Source organism: Arvicanthis niloticus, chromosome 1 (genome assembly GCF_011762505.2).
Source record: "Arvicanthis niloticus isolate mArvNil1 chromosome 1, mArvNil1.pat.X, whole genome shotgun sequence".
Taxonomy (NCBI): Eukaryota; Metazoa; Chordata; class Mammalia; order Rodentia; family Muridae; genus Arvicanthis; species Arvicanthis niloticus.
In genome coordinates, this window is record NC_047658.1 from 146,865,378 (window position 1) to 146,886,236 (window position 20,859).

The 20,859-nt window shown below is 46.3% G+C and overlaps 1 protein-coding gene across 50 annotated transcripts in view; it reads right to left on the reverse strand.

Annotated features, from left to right (window-relative positions):
• Positions 1 to 20,859, reverse strand: part of Sorbs1 (sorbin and SH3 domain containing 1) — a 223,819-nt gene that overhangs the window by 78,244 nt on the left and 124,716 nt on the right. For 32 of the 50 annotated variants that reach the window (XM_076920874.1, XM_076920776.1, XM_076920607.1 and 29 more), the window contains 7 exons: positions 15,948 to 15,974; positions 15,713 to 15,825; positions 10,541 to 11,266; positions 9,874 to 9,906; positions 9,535 to 9,693; positions 6,068 to 6,209; positions 2,158 to 2,187 (listed from right to left, as the gene is read on the reverse strand). In XM_076920874.1, coding sequence (XP_076776989.1) covers positions 2,158 to 2,187; positions 6,068 to 6,209; positions 9,535 to 9,693; positions 9,874 to 9,906; positions 10,541 to 11,266; positions 15,713 to 15,825; positions 15,948 to 15,974 — 1,230 coding nt within the window. The remainder of the gene's footprint in view (positions 1 to 2,157; positions 2,188 to 6,067; positions 6,210 to 9,534; positions 9,694 to 9,873; positions 9,907 to 10,540; positions 11,267 to 15,712; positions 15,826 to 15,947; positions 15,975 to 20,859) is intronic. The other 18 variants (XM_076920839.1, XM_076920876.1, XM_076920859.1 and 15 more) reach the window with 10 other exon arrangements.

A 20,859-nucleotide genomic window follows, 5' to 3' on the forward strand; every position in this document is an offset into this window, starting at 1 on the left:
GGGACTCTGCTCTATTAATGGTTAAATCCATCTATGAACTCAAGATTTACCATTGGGAGGTTGTGAAAGCTGAAGTCTGCTTGAAAAAGCATCTATCTGGGAGCAATGTTGTACCCCAGCCCCTTCCTGCTGTTGTTTCTCACTGCTTCCTGTTTACCAGGGTGTGAACAGCTCCACCAGGCCCTCCTTGCCATGACAGGCTGAATCCCCTAAAACCACAAGCAACCAACTTCCCTCCTGTAAGTTGTTCTGCCAGGTACGTGGTAACAGCAATGGAAAACAGAATACTCTTACTGAGTGCTAAACCCACAGAAGTTTGCTCCAATTGTGCTAAAGGGAAGGAGGCTGGCAGTCCTTGGGTGTCTAACCTATAGGTGAGGGGGAGATGGCCACTTGCTCTTACCAGAGCCACTAGAGAATACCATTCTGGGAAGCTTCTGGACACTAGTGATCTGTTCCCAAACTCAAGGAGAGCAATGATGCAAAAAGCCTGCCCGCACAGTGGAGAAGCCTGCCCATACAATTATGGCCCTTTCCAGTGAGGACAGCGTCCTCCTCATTCATCCATACAAACAGCACCAGGAGGCAGGACTGAGAGTTAGCACTCCACAGGTAAGAGAAATGAGGTCATTACCCAGGAGCAAACAATTTTATGAGGAGAGACAGAAACCAATCCCTGGGATTCCTAACATCAATGTCTCTTTCTCTTTCTCCTCCCCTTTCTCTCCCCTTTCTCTCTCTCTCTCTCTCTCTCTCTCTCTCTCTCTCTCTCTCTCTCTCTCTCTCTGTGTGTGTGTGTGTGTGTGTGTGTGTGTGTATGTGTGTGACCACAGCCACTCGGGCTGGCCAATGGAAAGTGGGCTGGAACCTAATGATTCAAGGCAAGGCTGTGAAGGGCACCGTGAGCTTAACCACCGCCTGTCCTGGTCCTGTAGCCAAGTCCTGATAAAGTTGAGAGGGTGTGAGAACCCCATGTCCTCCCGACTCAGGCTCTGCCCAAATCACAAGGGCAGCGGTATGCTAAAGTCATGCAGAAACCATGTAGCAGCTGCTCAAAAAACTGGTGGCTTCAGTTACTCACTGGATCAGGGGTTCTTAATGCGAGGGCTCAGGAGCCTTTGCTCCATGTGCCTGTGTACACACTGGCTTTGTCAGGAGAGTGAACCAACTGCCTTCATTAGAGCCTCCCAAAGAGCCCATGACCAAAGAACAGTGGCAAGCCATCACGCCACACCATCAGTTACTGATGGGCAGCCCGGCTCCCCTCTGCAGCCCCAGAAGCTGACTCTGCACCAGACTCAATGCAAGCACCTGGAGATGACGCTGCCTGGTGTCTACTAAGCACTTAGCACAGGGCTCGGGGCACAGCTACTCATTTGCAGAATCTCCCATGAGCGTCACAACAATTTGAGAGGAATGACCACTTTCTTCCTTCACAGAAAAGAACTGGAGTATGAAAACCAGAGTTGGAAGCAGCACGGAATGACTGATTGCTTCCATCCCTGAGTTTCCCCGGGATCTCAGGCCTCCCTAGCCTAGCACTGTCCTGACAACTGACTATATTTGTGGTCCCTCCACCATTGTGGAACTTGGTGATTACTCTCTAACTAAAGGTACAGTCAGTAGGGAAGGAAGCATCAGCTTCTTGGGATCCAAAAATGTCATCCTTGTCCATTAAATCTGACCCTCTTGAAGTGAGTCTCAACAAGCTTTCCAGGAGGTGCTGACGCTCAACTGGCAGCTTCAAGCACTGTGTGGGTCTGGGGGCTCTCACTTAGACTTGTCACCCAGGGTCATCCATCTACTGGCAGTCACCCAAAAGGGAAGAACTTCCCACATTTCCCAACACCTGATTCATTTGAGACAAACAACCAGGTGCTCCTCAGAGGCCTTCCATAAGTCTGACTCAACAAAGCCCCTCTGGTCAGTGCACAGACAGTCTGGTCTGACCACCTGGGTACATGCTACAGTTCCACAAGGCACGTTTACTATTGTGCTTCATGGCTTATCTGCTCCAGGGTATGGAAACTATTCCTGTTTCCATTATCGCTGTGGTCTGTCAATCAACACACGGGGAAATTCAGAAGACAGTGTTGATTGGACACTGCTTGAACAGGATCAGAAGTTATCAGGTAAATAAATAGATTGCTCACCTACCTGAAAGACTACTGAGTCGTTTTTGCTGTTCTGTGATGAAAGAAAAGAACACAATGTAAGTAGTATTTATACAGCACCTGGCGAGACAGAGAAGCCCCAGAATGATTAATTAGGACCGCATACTCTGGTCCCTGGTATCTTCTGGGCTTGGATGTTAAAACACATGCCCCAGCTAAAGCAGTAGTCACTATGTAGCTCCAATGATCCAGCAAAAGGTTCCCCAGATCCCCAGCTACAGATCTGCACCAGGTCTTTGGCCCACCAAAGTGTTCTAGGACTTCCCATCTTGTCTCAAGGTGATCTCTTCACTTATGACCCTTCCCACCTCACATGGACCTCTTAACATACCAGACTCGGTACCTTCTGGTAGAGCTATGAGAACAATCGGGGACATGGCGACTGCCAGCTCCTGAGCTTGCCAATGCCAGCCCTGTTGCAAGAGCCTTTTCATCTAGCACTTGAAATCTTAGCAACAGCCTCGACTGTTAGGTACAACTATGTTCCTCAATGAAAATCCTTAGTGCTATAGCTTAGTCACCAAACATCTGCCTATCCCAGGGTAATAGAGAAATTCTAAAAATAATCAGCATTAGCAAAGTGACCTCACTGGGATAGGGGGCTTAGATTACTCAAGGTAACACTGAAAACCATCTGGTTCTAGAAGTAAAATCTCCAGCTCAGAGTCTACAGTTCTTTCCAACCCTTGTGACCTAGTCGCTGCTGTACTGAATGCAGTTGCTCACTCTCCTGGGTCATCATGTGGAGGGGAAGCCAAGGTCTTGTTGGCAGCATCCTGTGTGCGCTATGTGATAAGCACAGAAGTAACCTTTACCTTCTACAGCTGCTAAACAGCAAGCAACCAGAGAGATAAAAATAGACCATGCTGGCCCATGCACACTGTCACTGTCCCCAGTGACCACATTCCTATTCTGCGCTAGAATCGGTATGGAGCAGAAGTAAACAGAGCAGCATGGGAGCTCAAAGCCAGTGGACACAGCAGCTGTCCACCTCAGCTTCATACATGGGACTCACACCAGCTGAATTAGAGGCCCAGTGGAATTCCAGGCTTGGCTCTGCTGGGAACTTGCCAAATGACAAGGACCAATAGAGTAACCTCTTAGCCTCCATTCCTTCACCTGTGGTGTCAGAGTACTCTGGTATCTAAATGAATTTATGGGTGACATGCTCTATTCTTCAAGGTGCCAGGCAGGGCCATCCTTTGCTAGCAGAAGCGAGTGTAAGCAACCGAGAAGATCCTGTTGCTTCTGCTTCCAAGACAAAATGGCTGTTCTCACAGAACGCCATACAGATGGCAGTAGCTATTTTTCAGTCACCAGCACTGGGATGACACTCCAACCATTCCTGTCCACAGACAGGTCTGGGAACCATGGAGGTTTTGCTATCCAAGGTGGTCCACATCCAACCACGATGGCAAACTTCCAGAACCTCGTTCTCCTACCCCATCCCCAGAGCTTCTGAATCGAAACTGTAAGCTAACCAGACTCTCAAGATCCGACATACAGTAGAGGCTGAAAGGCCCCGAGCAGGGGACCATGTGCCACTTTCAGCTCTGCGGGTTTCCCGAGTTGAGCCCTTGCTTCACTGACTGAGGGTAACGCCCGGGACACACTGGTGTGAAGGCTTAAGAATGAGTTGAGGGGCTGGTGAGAGGGCTCAATGGTAAAGAGCACTGACTGCACTTTCGGAGGTCATGAGTTCAAATCCCAGCAGCCACATGGTGGCTTAAAACCATCTGTAATGAGATCTGATGCCCTCTTATGGGGTGTCTGAAGACAGCTACAGTATACTCACATATAATAAATAAGTAAAAACTTTAAAAAAAAAAAAAAAAGAAAAAAAGAATGAGTTGAAAGGGGACAGTGCTGTTCACAACCACCGGAGCTAGGCCAGAGGCTCAGAGCCGGTTGTCCCCTAGGGTCAGGAGGTTGGCCAGGGGAGACAGAATCATTGCCAAACTAGGCCCTGTGACAGTCTAGACAGAAAAATAAAGGAACTTTTTTTTTTTTAAAGGATGACTAAACCAGAATTGTAGATATAGAGTAAAGTTATCACCGCTTAGGAAACTTTGCCACAGTTAAGAAATTGTTCTTCTGTGAGGAGAAGCGGAGATGCCAGGCTGGGTACATTCCAAAGCAGGGCCAGAAACACTTGACCCAAACCCCACTGATGGGCACACACTCTCACTCTTCTCTACCAATCCAGCCGTACCTGGGATGAACCCATGGTTTTCCTCTTTACGGGAAACCGCTAGCTAATTAAAAAACAAAACAAACCCTGTAGCATCATTACGCACAAACTTCTCTGAAGGATGTGCTTCGCTCTGCACAATCCTAATTTTAAACCAAAGGCAGAACTTGGTCAAGAGAAAAACAGGAACCAAAAGTCCTCTTTGATGAATAAGAGAATTTCACTCATTCAAGGGAGAAACAAAGAGGGAAGTCAGGCATTTTGGTGCTTGAAAACGTCCCTGTAGGTGTTGTCAGAGGGACTTGGCAAAAGCAGCTGACATTACGCTTGGCATTTCCCAAAAACCAAGCTGCCTTGGGAATAAATCCCGTTTTTTAAGAAACTGCCTTTCTTTCTGGGAACTAACTTGCTTTTTTAGAATAATGAGTCATGAAGAAGTTCACAGAGAAGCTATTGCTTTTTTCTGCATTTTCCTTTGTTCTGCATGACAGACACTGGCAAAGAGAGCTGCTGCCAGGGAGGGTGTCAGGGCAGAAGGAGAATGGGAGCTTGGATGGAGGGCCTTCTGTCCTGAGAAAGAACACCGGGGCCACACAGTGCAAAAACAACAATGACAAAAACAGCCTGAAACCACTGAAGCCACCACGTAAGATTTGGGTGAACATATTTAAAGTGAGAGAAAATGTTTTAATGCATCTACTTTTCTTTTCCAGTTAGAAGCAGAAAAGAGAAACCTCTCTTTGGTATGGAAAGCAATGGAAATTGGACTGTAGCCCCATCTCCTCTAAGGGAAGAGCAGGGAAGTGAGTGAGAAGGGTGTCAAGGAGAGAGGGTTTGGAACCAAGCTTTACACAGTACACAGCCCTTCAGTGTTCCTTCAATTCAATGGAGAAGAGCCCTTTCCTGGGAGATGGCCTGAAAATGTCCCATTTCATGTTGCAAAAAGGGCTTTCATAAATGCAAAGTTTATTCCTCTGTGCAATTCCAAAATGGAAAAGTTGGGATTCAAAACCACTGCCTGAATTTTAAAGCAGAAAGGTAAAGCTATACGGTGAGTACTTCAAAGCTCTTGGGTTTTACCGATGCCCAAGGATCTTTCAGAGATGCAGCAGGACCAACCAGAACAGACAGAGAAACTACAGGGCCAAACAGAACCCTAAACAGCAGAGATGCCTGGGTCATGTGGAATCAGTGCCAACAGACATACAAATCTAGGTAACAGAGGATGCCACGATGAGAAGAGGTGTCTCCTTTACCTTGTAGACAATCATCTACTCATTCAGTGTTTCCTCTTTTGAAAGTATTCAAAACTGCACTTTCTAGAAACTTATTACTCTGAACAAGTTAGTCATTTATGTCAGCACTTAAGAGACATACTTGATACTTCTTAAGAGCCACATGCTTGATGAAGAACCAAGAGATACAAACTTCCACTTTTGTGCATGAACTGTTTGCAAATAACCACAAAAAACCCAAGGTATCGCAGATGACCATGAACTAGCCCAGCGTATATAGAGACCTGACATTCTTACAAATCAGGGGCCTCAGTCTCCCTGCTAGGGCTGATCTCTGGGTCCTATAAGGAAGCTGGGTAGATACCCCGGGGCAGGGTTGGGGAAGCTTTTTTGAAGAAGGAATTTCTCGTCTTAGACATCATGAGTTGGAGCTGCTGACTTCAGCACCCTGCAGGCGGCTGCCGTACCTCGATTGTGCTGCAGGAGCACAATGGTGGGGTTGACGATGGTGGTGGAGGGGTAGGCAGATGAAGGTCTGCTTGTTGGAGGGAAGGCTTGGGAATCGCTTTCAATGTGGGAGGAAGAGACTTCATTTACTAAAGGACCACCCTGGAAAACAAAACATTAAAAAGAAGTATAAATACAAGACATCTAGAATTAAGACTTAGTAAGAAGAGGGAATGAACATCTCTACAAAGACCTTAATTATAAAAGAAAACATAACCAGTGAGTCAAGTCCAGTTAGAAGTTGAATCTGGAAATTTGTTCTTCTTGTTGGTATTAGTAATGGGGAAGAGAAGGCAGGTCAGTAAATGTTGCTGAGAGTCTCAGGATCATCCACTATTTTCACCTAGTCACAATTGTGTATCAATCTGGTTACTGCAAAAGCAAACTCAAACCAAAATAGAATAACATGCAAAACTCATGCAATTCCAAATGCGATCTAAGCACGAGAGCTGGTGTAAGTGGGAAAAGTCAGGCACCCTCTAGAGAGATGTCAGACGAGGCACTGGTGTAAGAAGAAAGAGGAACCCCTGTGTCATGGACAGTTACTCTGAACATCACTGAGCAGTCAGAGAAGCGCCGAGCAATTTCAGCAGCCGAGTAGGATCCTATCCTACTGAGACATCTCTTCTTCACTCCAGTGTCAGAACAACAAAAATCCTTGAACAAAGCCATGGGAGAATCTTGGCTTTAAAACCTGAGACTCCCACCAGACACATTAACAAATTACTCATACCTTTATAAACTGACAAAGGGATAATGCCAATCTTTTGAAACAAATGAAAAAATAGGACCCTAAAATAAGGCATTAACTGGCAAATATTCCCTCCACCACACTTAAAGGTTCTGCAAAGTTTTTGTTTTACATCTTTCAAATCTTAAGAGATGGCAATCCCCATGCTCCAGTTCTGGGGACTAAACTTAGGGCTGAGCCCATGCTAGACAAGAACTCCATATCCTCAGCCCCAGGGAAGCATTCTTTTTTCAAAGACAGAGTCCACTATATATAGCTCAGGCTAGCTTGAAATTTCCTATGTAGATCAGGCTAGCCTCAAACTCAAGAGATCTGCTTGTCTCCAGACATGTGCCACTAAGCTTGGCAAGTTGGCATTCTTAAAGGGCTTTAAGAACAAGATTTTGATGGCTATTTTTGAAACAACTATGCTCAGAGATCACCTACTGGGTGTACCGGCATACACCTGCAAGACAAGGACAATATCTTTCTCTCTCCTGTCACCACATAACACAATGCCCTGAAAATTGCTCAAAAACAAAACAACAGCACACTATGAAAGTGACAGAAGCTAGCTACCAGCAAGGGTGTGAGGGAGCTAAGTTCTATGGCAACAGAATGCATACGCATCAGGAGAGGTGTGGGTATCAGAACCCTGGACAGCTCTAACACACAGTAGGGACCTTTGTCACCAGTACCTTGGCTGAACTCTCTTTTGGATGTTCCCTAGATAGCCACTTCTATGAGCTCAACCTTGTTAGTAAGATCTTTTTCTAAGGCTTGAGGGGTTTGTATCAACTTATGGCCTGGATGCCACCTACTGGGCATCTGGAGGGAGAAATCAAGCAGTCTGCTTTTAATCTCTTACTCTGATACCTAAAGCCAAAAGCAACAAACATTACTAAGCCAACATCTGGAAAGTTTATTCCAGAACAATTAGGCCAATTTGATAAATTGCGTACACTGTCCCAACTAATCTGTCCTGGCACACAAAAACCAAACTCGATATGCAAACATAAAGCTACAAATGCTTAACACCAGGTACACACCAGAGGGCTTATAGCCACATGTGTGCACTCTGGTAAGACTCATTCTACTTGCAATACATTGGCAAGATATGTGCACATCCTAAACCAGAATGCCTTCCAATCCAGCTAGAGGTTCAGCTAAGAGGCATAGCGTACACAGTCTGCAGCAGAGATGAGCTGCGAAGCTCAAAGGAAGAGATCCAAACTCCTGATTCCATCTGGCTTCATCCCACTCTGTAACTGCACTGGGCTGCATCTGGAGGTTCGAGAAGAGGCCCAGCCCATGACATAACAGTTCCAAGCTTTTGTGTGTTTGGCACCTCGCTACAATTTTTCCACTAAGCCAAATAAGAAGTTTCCTTCCTGTTCTCTGACTTGATTCAGCTTAAGAGGCCATTTAACCTACTTTCGTGGGCATACTTCTTCCAACAAAGGATGCTCGTAAATAAATGTTCAGTTCCGTCAGCAAAACACATGACACTCAGCTCACCGTACGTCAAAAGCAGTGTTTATGGCTCCAACATTAAAACCCCTTTGATACCTGCAACCAAGTGGGAGGCCCCTGCCCCTTCCCAGACCCACTCAATCAAATCCATGGTATATAAACCAGACTTCTCCAACACTTGGATGATCCCATGGACACCAGCCTTGAGAGTGGATGTACTCCACCAAACTCCTCCAGATCGTTGGAAAGCAGGCGCTCTGGCTTGTTGTAAGTGCACCTGTGGAACCTAGTTGCTTAGCACATGCTAAGATGGAGCCATCACTAAACAGTTACTTTAACTTCTTCATTCACTAGGGTAAGTCCTCAGCAACGCAGCTAGCAGGAACCAGGCACTTCCCCTATGCTGGGCTGAACCATGAGTCCCTATCATAGGAGTGGGTACTGAACCCAGGGCCAGCAAGTGTCCCCACACAACGACTTATGATATCCATTCAGATTCTTTCACTCTGGGCTCCCAGGGAAGAAGAAGGAGACATACTGTGCCAGAAGCAGCTGGGCTGTCTATAGAGACTCACACTGAACAGTGAGGACTTTTAAACTTCCCACAGTTACTGATATATAAGTTTGCCACCAACCACAGTGGACTCCTCCTCAGGGTCCCTAGCAATTATGTCTTGTGAGAAAGGCTTAACATATCGGTTTTCAGATCCATCTACTCAATTAAACACCCCTCCTTTCTTTCTCTCCCTCTCTCCACTTCTGTTTAAAAGAGAGTCCATCTCATGAAATCAGCCAAAGAACAAAACTTTTCCTTCTCATAACCTCTCTTATTCCTCATTCCCTATCACCACACCTGCCCGTGGCTTTCCACAGCTTTCCTCAGCCTTCAACCTTCTCTCTGCCCTGACCTACAAAGATCAGGACCAGGTGAGGTCAAGATCACAGATACTTCTCAGAGGGAAGACAAATTCCCATCAGAAAGACATGCATTCCCAACAGAGCAGAGGAGAGAGGGTTCTTAAAAGGCAAGAGCAGCCATAGGTGGCCATAGGATGCACACGGGAGACATGCTCTCGGGGACAGCAAACACGGATCCAGCCATCATACAAGCATAGTGGCCCAGGCCGCCTCAGGACTTAGTACTTCAGTGAGAAAGGGAGGGTTTTACTGTCAGGAGCAGACATTCAGGGTGGCCATGGGGAAGGGGGGGTCCAGCAAGCTTACGGTACTTGAGACAGCTCCTGGGAGGTCAGGCTCCAAGCCTCTGTGGAGGTCCTCCGGTACGGGAGGGACCAGCGGAGGTGGTGGTGAGGGTGGTGGCGTCTGGCTAGCAGGGGAGAGGGAGCCACAAGCACTGGCTGGCTGGCTGTGGTGGGGCCGCCTCTGCAGATGAGGGGGAATGAAATCATCTAGTGTCGGGAAGGTCAGAGGTGAGGCAGCAGGGGTGGTCGCTGGGACAGTGTGGACGCAGCCAAGTGGCCCCAGAGATGCTGGAGTTCTGGCAGTGCCTTCTTGCCCTTGCCCTCTGTCAGTATTAACCAGGTAGAGAGGGACAACTATTACCTCAGACGGGGCTGGGCTGGAGGAGGTGGCATCCTGTGGGAAATAAGGGGTTGTTACGAGTTACGCAAAGGGGACGGCAGAGAGACAGGAATTCCACATTTAAACAGTTGCGCGTGGACATGCAGTGATGCACTTCAAGAAATATTTAATCAGTGCCCTTTCCTCAGAGTACATGAGACAGTCAGTGCTAGCCAGTGCTAGCCAGCTGGCCTCCTGATACTGTATGACACAGAGGGAGCCCCATCCAAGTTCACTTTCCATCCGTCTATTTTTGAATCCTTTTAACACTTTATGAGAGAGAAGGAGAACAAACAAGAGAAGAGGCAGGCGGGCAAGCAGACAGTGTTTAACCCCAGAACACTGCCCCAGAGCCCACAAGCTTGGGAGCAAATGCAGTTTCTTTAGCACTTTGTCATAAGACTTAAACACTCTTACCACATTATTAGTCTATGAATTCCACGATCTGGCATACTGAGACATTTACAGACAAGAGCCAGGGAGACAGGAGAGGCTGTGCTGAGAGGGTTAGACAGAAGAATTCAGGATTCAAGTGCTATAACACTGATGAAGAGAGAGAGGGTAGGGAAGCCCAAAGAACGAGTGAGCTGCTTAAACCAGTTCTGAGAGAGACAGTGTAGAAGACACACAAGCATTCCTAGTTTCTTGCCTTGGCTGGATAACACGGCTGCAAAAGGTAAGTTTCTTTGTTCTTCTGGTTTTCGGGATCAGAGGTAACCTGGGGGCCTAGCCTGGGAGGCCTCACTGCATCTGGGAACGAGGCCCATGTCCCCAGTGTGGGATTCTCACCGTGGTTACCGGCATCTTTGTGGTTGTCAAAGAATAGCTGGGGAGGGTCAGGAGGAGGAGCAGGGGGTGGCTTTCCTGTGCTGGCTGTGGCTGTGCCAGGGACAAGGCTGGGAGCTGGTGCCTGGGTGCCTGTAGCCTCCGAGGGAGTGTCTGGGGCTGAGTCACGTGCAACGGGAGAGGAGTTTTCCAATGTTGCCCGGCAAATGTTACTGGATAAACATGGGACATATAAGCTGCTGACCTGTTTATTCCCTGCAGCCTCATGACGTGGGTTAGAGCTCACATTCTTACTGTACACTAATCTGGAGGCTATATAGTGTTGCTGAGGTTGGGAGGACACATCAAGGCCCATGGACCCCAAGAGCAATGGACCAGGACATGATACATTTGGGGGAGGCAACCTAGCTCCCAGAGGAACAGAGATGGGGGGAGGCAGTGAGGGGTTCTGTTGGCTGGGGGTGCTGGGTGGGATGTAAGGCTTTGGTGAGCTCATGTAAAGGGAGTCCTTGTAGTTGCGGTGGATGGTGGGGGACTGCCATGCAAAGCGGTCCTCTTGAGGGAAAGGAAGGCATGGGAGAGACAGAACCTTTAGTAGTGGTTCCAAGACATGACATCAGAACAGAGAGAAAGAAAGGGAGGGGGGGAGATGGAGAGAAGCACCATTAGAAACAGCAGCACAGCATAATAAAAGACAAACAACTCTTGACAGAATTGTAAGCAAATCCTTCTGGTGCCCACAGCTGTTGTCTGGGCAGCTCCGAGGACTGCCTCACTTACCTGCAGGGCTGGCCTGACTCACAAGCCAGGGAGGCAAAGCCAGCTCCATCACCAATGCTAGTTTGCCTGCATCCTGCCTGTGGGCCTATCTGCCAGGGAGGAAGCCCCTGAGCGGAGTCCTCTTTCCTTCCCAACTCCACTTCCTCAAGACTCCTGTTGAAGCCTTTCGCTTTAAAAGTTTAAGTTCATTAGACTTGTCTAAGTTACTTTAATTCTTTTTCTCTAGGAAAAGGAGAAATGAAAGGGCCTTCTGTATGTGTGTTCACAGGAGGCAGATGTCTCCCTTGAGTTCTCAATTCTGTTCTTGATTCCACCAGCATATAGAGTTCACTTAGGGGAGGGCATTAAAAACTTTAAGTCCATGTTTCTCTCAGAAGAAATAATAGAATGATAGAATCAGTCACTAAGAACATAGCTGAAGGATACAGCTCAGTTTACCTAGCATGTTCAATCCCCAGAAAAAATAAGAGGGCATGGGAGACAGTCATGAGATTAAAGAACAGGTAGTCTCCCACTTCTGAGGCACATGGACATGTAATTAGCCTATGGAGTTGGGATGAGTCTGGTTTAGTGAGCCAGTCTACCATCATGCACAGACAATCATTTTTATACTTGGGTAATCAACTTTAGCCACACCATAAGAACAAAGCTCTGGTAACAGGCTCAGAGTTACAGAGTTGAAACTCATCCCTCATCCCTCTCTGTTCAACCTTTCTTCCATGGGCCTCAGTAGGGCAGAGGGACAGGAGACCAGCTGACTCTCCAGCCTTATCCTCCTCAGCCAACCTGTGGCTCACCTGGAACGGGACTCCCAAGGAGCAGCACCAAGGTGACCAGACTTTGCTCGCTGGCCCTGAGCTTCAGATCTCATATGAGAACAAAACCAGAAGCCGCCTCTAATTAATTGCCCTGAGAAAGACTAGAAGTTGGTGAACATCTGGCAGATGTGTTGCAACCAAAAACGAGGAAGAGCCTGGGAAGATGGCTCCATGAGTAAGAGCACCTGCTGTGCAAGTGTGAGGACCTGAGTTCAAATCCCAAGGATTCAAAGAAAAAGCTTGGCATGATTGTACGTTCCTGTAACCTTAACACTGTGGTGCACAGACAGGGGCATCCCTCCCAGAGTTCTCTGGCCAGCCTGCCTGACTGAAACAGGGAGCTTGTGAGTCAGTGAAAAACCCTGTCTTACAGACAGATGACAACTGAGGAAACCACCTCATAACCTTCTTTTGTCTTTCTACAGGCACACACAGGTGAGCACATCTGCGTGCTCACATGCATGGCCCACACTGAGGCCAGTTTTTATTTAACTTTTATTCTTTGTAGAAGACATATGGGAAAGGGAGGGTACATTGGAAAGGGCTACTAGTTAAGAAAGTGAAAAAGTCTTTTTTTTTGGGGGGGGTGGGGGGGGTTCTGGATTAGACTATCATCCAGAAACAGTCAGCAGCCTATACCTCAAGCACGAGTTTGAAATAACAGACCATCTGGGTAGAGAGGCAACTATTTAAGTATTCTCAGTTAACAGGTCTGTGTCTTACCTACTACATCCACAGTAGTGCCAGTGAAATATGGCCATTTATAGCAGCCCCAAATCTACGACAAAGAACCCCTCTAGTATATAACAAGAGTAAAACCTGTCACATCAGCTCTTCCGTTTGATGAACTTGGAATGAGTGCTAGAACACTTTGTAGTCTAACTGAAAACCTCCAGAAATGACAACTAAACTAGCTTCCACCATTGGGACTGTCAAGTAAGCTCACAGGGCAGATGAGAAGCAAGCAGAAAGCCATTTTGATATTGGCTCAGGTTCAGTTTGACTTTGGACCAGAGTCTCTTACATGTGATTTCTTCTTGTCCAAAGATAGAAATCTGCTTCGATGATTTTTAAACTTAGTCATGGCCATGTATGGTACCAGGACTGCATGATGTCAGGCACAAGTCTTCCTAGGGTTGTAACCTTACAGAGAGGACACTTCCCCAGAGTGTCCACAAGACACACAGAGTCAAAGGACTTCCTGTCTTGGGGCTTCTTTTAACTCTGAAGAAGGAGCTGGAGTTGGACTGAGCAAGGAAAGGAGTAAGTAGCGTTTTGCTTAGTTTTAGGTACTGCAGCCTATCCTACCCACCGCCCACAAATAAAATTCAGCTATCTTTATAGAAAGTGTGTCAATGGGAGAGGGACATGTCTTAGAAAATGTGATGTGTTCATAGTTTCTATTTCAGAAACTTCCAAGCCTCATCTCTACTGGGACTACCATGCTGATGATGACATCACAGAAAGGGACACTGGTCCCTGGCCATGGGAACGGGAGGAGGGTTGGGAGGAGTAAACCCAGGCAGGCAGGACACAGGATTTCCACCTAGCCCATCTATCTTTTGGATCCTTAAGGGAAGATGTTCTGCCAACAGATCCATAAACTCCATAGAGCTGGAACAAAGCCGAGAAGCTGCCCTGCCTGCCTTGCCTTTACTGAAGCCAGTGAGTAATTATAGCAAGCACTACACAGCTAAGAAGTCATGTTTACTTTCAGAAAATAAATCTGCAAAGTAATACAGGACATAAAGTTTTTGACATTCAAATGGCAAATCTAACACTGAATGTGCAGAATACATGTCCTATGTCAGCTTTTTGCCTGTCTCCCCAAAGACATTGCAGGAAATGTGAAGTTGAGTAACAAACAGATCATAACATGTGCTGGTGGACACATCACAGGATGCTCAACCTTACTATAAAGCTCCCCTTATAAACTCCCTGAGGGCAGTGTTCAGCACACTGGTCTGAGTACAGGTGTACAATACGGTTGGGTTAAATAGAGTCATCTTTACCTCCTATGTGATATTTTATGTAGTGCTGGGAAATAAGTCCTAGGCCTTGTACATACTAGGCAAATGTTTCACCCCTGAAATACAACCCCAGCCTGGCCCTTGCTTTTTTGTGTTCACAAAACCAAGAGGCATTGGAGAGTTATCCTTTGGGCTAAGCCACTGATGCCTGCTTTGACTGGATTCTGGCTGGGTTCTAATCTGAGTAGAGCAATAGTATCCATCCTTGAGACGGCTGCAAAGGAAGCACTAATAACACAGACAGCACATTATACACACAGGAGCTTTCACAAATGGGAAAATGATGGTAAGCCATTTAACAGACAAGTGACCTCCAGGAAGCCAGGCCTATCCACAGTGCCTGGCTCTAACCAGGGCCTGTATGTACAAAGCTGAAAGTGAGGAGATTAGTCATGGCAGGGGGCAGAAGGGCTTGATGGTACTGCTCATCAACAAGACAGGTAGCAACCAACTGCAGACCAGGGAGACAGGTCTACACAGACAGAAGACCCCATCTGAGTTCCTTGTATGCTGTAGGAGCACTTCAGAAGGACGCACAGGAGCTTGAACAATCCAGGGATCGTTTGAGCATCCACACCTCCTATAAGGAAGATGGCTCCATTCCACATAAGTGACTCCTCCTTATAAAACATCCTTCATATACCACTGGAAAGATGGGATCTATTCCTTTTATCAAAATAGCAAAGTATATAGTGAGGAGAAAAACAAGGTGGAAAACCACCTAAGAGCAACAACCAAAGCAAAATCAAACCTACACCAAACTGTATAGCTTTAGAGGGCTGTCTCCCATGCAAGCACTACCAAGGCCTAATCCTGCTTACCTTCCCAGACCAGATGAGAATGTGCCTATGCAGGGTGGTATGGCTGTTGGGTGGGAGTGGGGTGTGTTCTATGGCAGAGCAGATCTGACTCTGAATCCAGCCTGTAGTGCCATTGTGATTGCTGTTCTCAGGCCTTTGGGCTATGGACTTAAGGTCTGGCCACAAATAGCTGATATTAACCTGTCACATTACAGTCACTCTAACTCTGAAAGTCTCAGCTTTAGAAAGTTAGTGAGATAAACACCAGAGATGCTCATCTGAATACTATGCTCTAAACGGTTTCTTAAAAAGAAGCTTAGACTTTCTCCTACCTGTTCAAAGCTAAATAAACTCTGTCTTTTAGAATCTTTCCACGTGTATATGAAGCCTAGAGGACAGCAGGCCCATTCTAACACCCACCTAGACTAGCCTCATCCCATTCCCCTGTTTTTATTGACTCCCAACTCTCCTGAGAAAGCTATTCCAGAGATGATCAGGGTCTGGATCCCTACTCCACCATCCAACTGGAAGGCACAAGCTTGGGCTGCCAAACTTGAGAATGGACACTGGCAACAAGTCTCCGCCCCATCTGCATGCACACACCTACCTGGGGCTTGTCAGCAGAAAGGCTGGGATGCACACTCCTATAGCCCTTGGCAGCAAGTGGGGAGGGCTGGGCGTTGCCGTTGGCATCGGCACTGGAAGAAAGTTTCCATTCATCTGAGGCAAGAAAAACACAAACAAACCTCATCACTCACAGGTAACACCCACTGGCTTCCCACTAATTCAAGGGTCCCTGGTGCTCCAAGGCACAAAAGGTACGAAGGCAAGAAAAGCCATACCTGCTGACGGGTCCTCTGGCTCCAGGCCTGTGCGAGGAGCAAGAAGGATGAAAACAAGGAGGGAAAAAACAGAACCAGTTATGTTTGCGGGAAGCAAGCATGAGACACACTGACTGATGAAAATCAGCGGCCCTCATCTGACACAAAACACCCTCAGTCAAGAAGGCCCGATTACCATAGGAACCCACTTGAGATCATGATGTGTTCACAGGCGCTGACCTTTGAGAACACAAGACTACATTCACAGGAATGAAGAAACAATTGTTCCTTGACATTCTTACTTTACAGACTGAAAGGCAACAGAACTCTCTGCTGTCCAGTCCCCACCCCCAAGCCTGCTGTAGGCTCAGAAGGACTGCGCCTTAGCAGGCTGGGTTAATGGGCCCTAGAGGTTGGCTGAAGGAAGCCTCAGTAGCATGGTTTTGTTTTGTGGGTTCTGTTTGTTTGGTTTTGGATCCCGAATGCCTCCATCACATTAAATGAAAGTACAAGCACATTCACAATGTGGGCTGGAGAGATGGCTCAGAAGTTAAGAGAGTTTTGCTACACAATCATGGCAAACAGAGTTCAGATCCCAGCACCCGCATAACAAGTCAGGAATCCCACAAATGCCTGCAACTCTAGCTCCAAGACATCAGATACCCTGCCCTCTTCTGGCCTCTGCCAAAGGGAGGCTGGGAGGGGGAATAAGCATACACAAATAAATACATCTAATAAAAAATTTTTTTTTGAAAAATTCATTCCTGATTTGATTTCACATGACAGATCATAGTTTCACATGACAGATCATAGTTGAAACTTAAGTGTGCTAAAAGTATAATAGGGTACATGTATGAAGTTACATGAGACACAAATGAATCTCATGTTTAGGCCTACGTTCCTTCCATAACATACTATTTAGAACGCAAACACTCCAAAATCTAAAAGAAACATATCTGAAATACTTCTGATCTCAAGCACTTCAAATATGACCCAGTGACTCTGCACGTGACTGAGCACCACGGCAATGAACAGGCACAGATAATCTAGACAGGAATGGGCTGTGCTTCCAAACACCCTTCTTGATGGATATTAAATTTCAAATTTTATACAGTTTTTATGTAGCATGTAATATCATTCTTCTCTGCATTTTTTCTACCAGCCATTTAAAACACAAGTTACGGGCATTTGTGGGATTCCAATTAGCCAGTAGGCTAGATTGTGATCATGGCCAGTTTGGCTGCCCCTACTCTAACAATCCTTTACCTTCCTTCTGTTCTCTGACAGAACTCCTTTTCACATTCCTGCACACACAAGCAGAGGGCCTACACTGCAGCCCAGCCCAAGCCTTGGGTATAGGTCTCTCAGAACAATGGTAACTTTCCAGATGTTAAAATGAGCAAACATTTATTAAGGACCTTTCAGACGCCAGACATAGCTATACTTTACACCTATTTAGTACTTAATTAAATGCTCACTGTACTTCATGAATGAGAAAACAGAGAGGCCATTTGCCCAGGAAATGTAAAGCCTTACACAGGAAGGGACAAAGCAGTACAGTACCCTGACCAACATCCATGGCTGCCAACTGTATCAGTAGTAGGGAGATACTGGAGGCCAGAGGGCATCAAAGCAAAAGGCAAGGTGTCTTGCGCCCCACAAATGGCATGGTCGAGCTGCATCAGTCAGGGAGAAGTCTTGGTAAGTCCAGACTGATGAGACGTACTCAGTGTTTATGATCCAATAAGAGATGGGAACCCCAGAGTTTGCATTTCTAACAGTTCCCAGCAATGCTGACAGTGGCAGCCCACACACTCTAACAACTGACAGAAGGCACAGTAAAAAATATCCTTATTCTGGGACACCCCAAGGCTCAGGGATCATCTCTGAAGAGGAAGCAGAAAACTCTAAGACCTAGTGGTGGTGCCTGACTCCAAGGACACAGAGCAACTGACAACTGAGTAACCGGACAACTGCATATCATGGACATGGCAATTCTAACACCATTCACAAGACCCAAAGCAAGCTAAAGCCAGGGAAAATCTAAGTTCAGAGTGTGGGAGGTGTAATGAAGGTGAAGAGTTACTCAGCATTCTGGAAGGGTGTGACCTTAGGTAGGATGACCACAACACTGGGTGGGAAGGGAGAGGGGGTGGATTTACCAGGAAGTGGGAAAGTGAAGATGATCAAAATAGACTGTAGGATACTCTCAAAGAATTAACACAAATATTATCATTAAAATATCCTATGGGGAGCACGACAACTGACTGTCACATCCCCAAAGAGCAGAATTTTAAGGTGACAGTTATATAGTCTTGTAGTGGGTTGCCCATTACGTCTCTGCCACTCCCTAATAGACAGTTCTTAGCTGTATGTCTTCTCCGGGAGCCACCCATTGAACTCTCCCAGGGCATGTGTTTCACGAATGTTACTGTTATCACATGGAACTGGCTTGTGTAACCAGAGTGAGTATGTTAACCACACCAAATGAATGTCTTATCTGTAAACGATAATCCCTCCCCATGTCCTCGGCCCAAGGTTGCCAAGGAATCTGAGACCAGGCATGTGAAGGTGACCACATGCAATACTCAATGCTAGCCCCATGCCTGGCCTGGAGAACTTCATGTACGCAGCCAACCCAAGAACGCTAGAGACATTCTGTGGCAAAGGCCCTCATCTTCGTCACTCTATCACTCTTAATGTCCCTTCTTGTTTTCCCAGGCACCCCTTGTCAGGCCACTTTTCGAATGCATTAGGTTTATATATACACCAAACAAGTGGGAGGCTTCTTGGTGACAGAGGTAAATGCAGCACACAGACTTGGGGACACATTCTCTTGCCTACTTTTTTCCTGTTGAGTTGGTTCTATTCAAGCCATACTGGAAAACAGACAGGTCATGAAAATCAAGGAGTGACCATTCTTTTAAAGCTATAGGTGCTATAAGGAAGCCATCCTCATACCAGTGGATCACCTCCTGTGAGTTCAAATCCTCTGCCTTCCTCATCTGCAAAACAGACATGGACTCTTTGCCGAGCCACAGGACTAAGTCAACCACAGGGGCTGGAGAGATGGCTCAGTGGCTAAGAGCACTTGTTGTACTTGTAGAGAACCCAGGCTCAATTCCCAACTAGTCAGTTTTCTTTAAAACTATGTGACACCCCCCAGTTCCACAAAATCTAATGTCCTTTTCTGACCTCTGCAGGCACATGCACACACACTATATATATATGCATGGAGGCAAAACATTCATATACACAAAATAAATCTGAAAATATTAAAATATATGGCATTTATAATATAGGGGCTTTATAAAACTGGAATCCAAACCACAGGAAGAGAAATCCTCACAGATATAAATTATAGGGTGTGTGTGTGTATGTGTGTTATGGTTTTGTTTTTTATATGTTTTATGTCAATGTATGAAATATATATGTATACTCATGGGTATGTTTGCCTGTGTGTGTGCATGTGGAGGCTAGGGGTCTACCACTCAATAAACTTTCTCAGCTTCTATCCATCTTGTTTTCTGAAACAAGGTCTCTCAGTAAACTTGGCACTTACTGATTCAATTAGGCTGCTCACCCAGAAGCCCCAGATTCTCGTGTCTCTCCCTGCACTCCAGCACCGGGGTTATAGGCACGAACAACTATGCTGGGCTCTTACATGGGTGCTGGGGACCCAAGCTCAGGTCCTTGTATTTGCACAGGAAGCATGGAGCCATCTCCACAGTCCTGTTTGCTTTAGAAACAGAGTCTTACTCTATAGCTCCAGCTGACGTGGTATTTGATGTACAGCCCAGGCTGACCTCAAACTCTTAGCAATCCTCCTGCTTCTGTCTCCTTGGTGGTGAGATTATAGGTATATACCACCACATGTAGCTCAAAACATAGGAAAATCCACGAAGATATAAATTACAGTATGTGAACCCTCCATATAATAAATTAAAAGCCATACTGTCCTTGGGAAATGACTTAGATCTTTTTCCCCCTCATTCCAAATCTTCCAAACCATTTTCCTCACTGTGTTCAAAAGGTCAGTGCCCAGGATCTCCCTCCGTCAGCAGCTCGGCTCCCTACTGAAGGAGAGCGCATCTCTAGCAGGCTGTCAGCCCTCTTCCATTATCTTTTCTTTTGAATCTGGAGGGTTGGTAGCAGCCCAGGGCCAATTATATCTGAGTGCATGAGGTGAAGTTTTACATACATAGTCATCAATTACTGACTCCTGATGGAAGAGATTGTCAAAATGCTTCCGCCAATAAAATGGAAGGCTGGCTTCTAGACAGATTTGCAGCTTGAAAATCCTCAGTCTTTCTGTAAAAGACATAGTCTGCTGTGCCTTTTATCCTGCCTGCTCTTTATGGATTTCTCTGGCCCATGCCTAGAAGCCTCCAGATACCAACTGTTATTTTATTTCTTTTCTAACTTCATTTTTGGTTTCCTGCTTATTTTCTAAAAATAGTTTTTCTTGGGACCTCAGGATACTTTTCACCAAGTCAGACTCAACGTGGTCTGGAAAATGCTCTGAGGTAGATGATGTGCTCAAAGCAGGTCTATGCATGTTTTAAATCTTACTTGTACTTTTCTATTTATGATATCCAGTGGAGAATTTAATATCATGAAAAAAAAAGGTTTGGTCCTTGAAGGAAAGGCCACCCAGAGACTGTCCCACTGTGGGATCCATCCCATCTGCAGACAGCAAACCATGACACTATTGCTGATGCCAAGAAGTGCTGGCAGACAGGAGCCTGGTATGGCTGTCCTCTGAGAGGCTCCGCCAGCATCTGACTACGACAGATGCAGATACTCGCAGCCAACCATTGGACTGAGCCCAGGGACCCCAATGGAAGAATTACGAGCAGAAATGAAGGAGCTGAAGGGATTGCAATCTCATAGGAAGAACAACAATATCAACTAACCTGACCCCTCAGAGCTC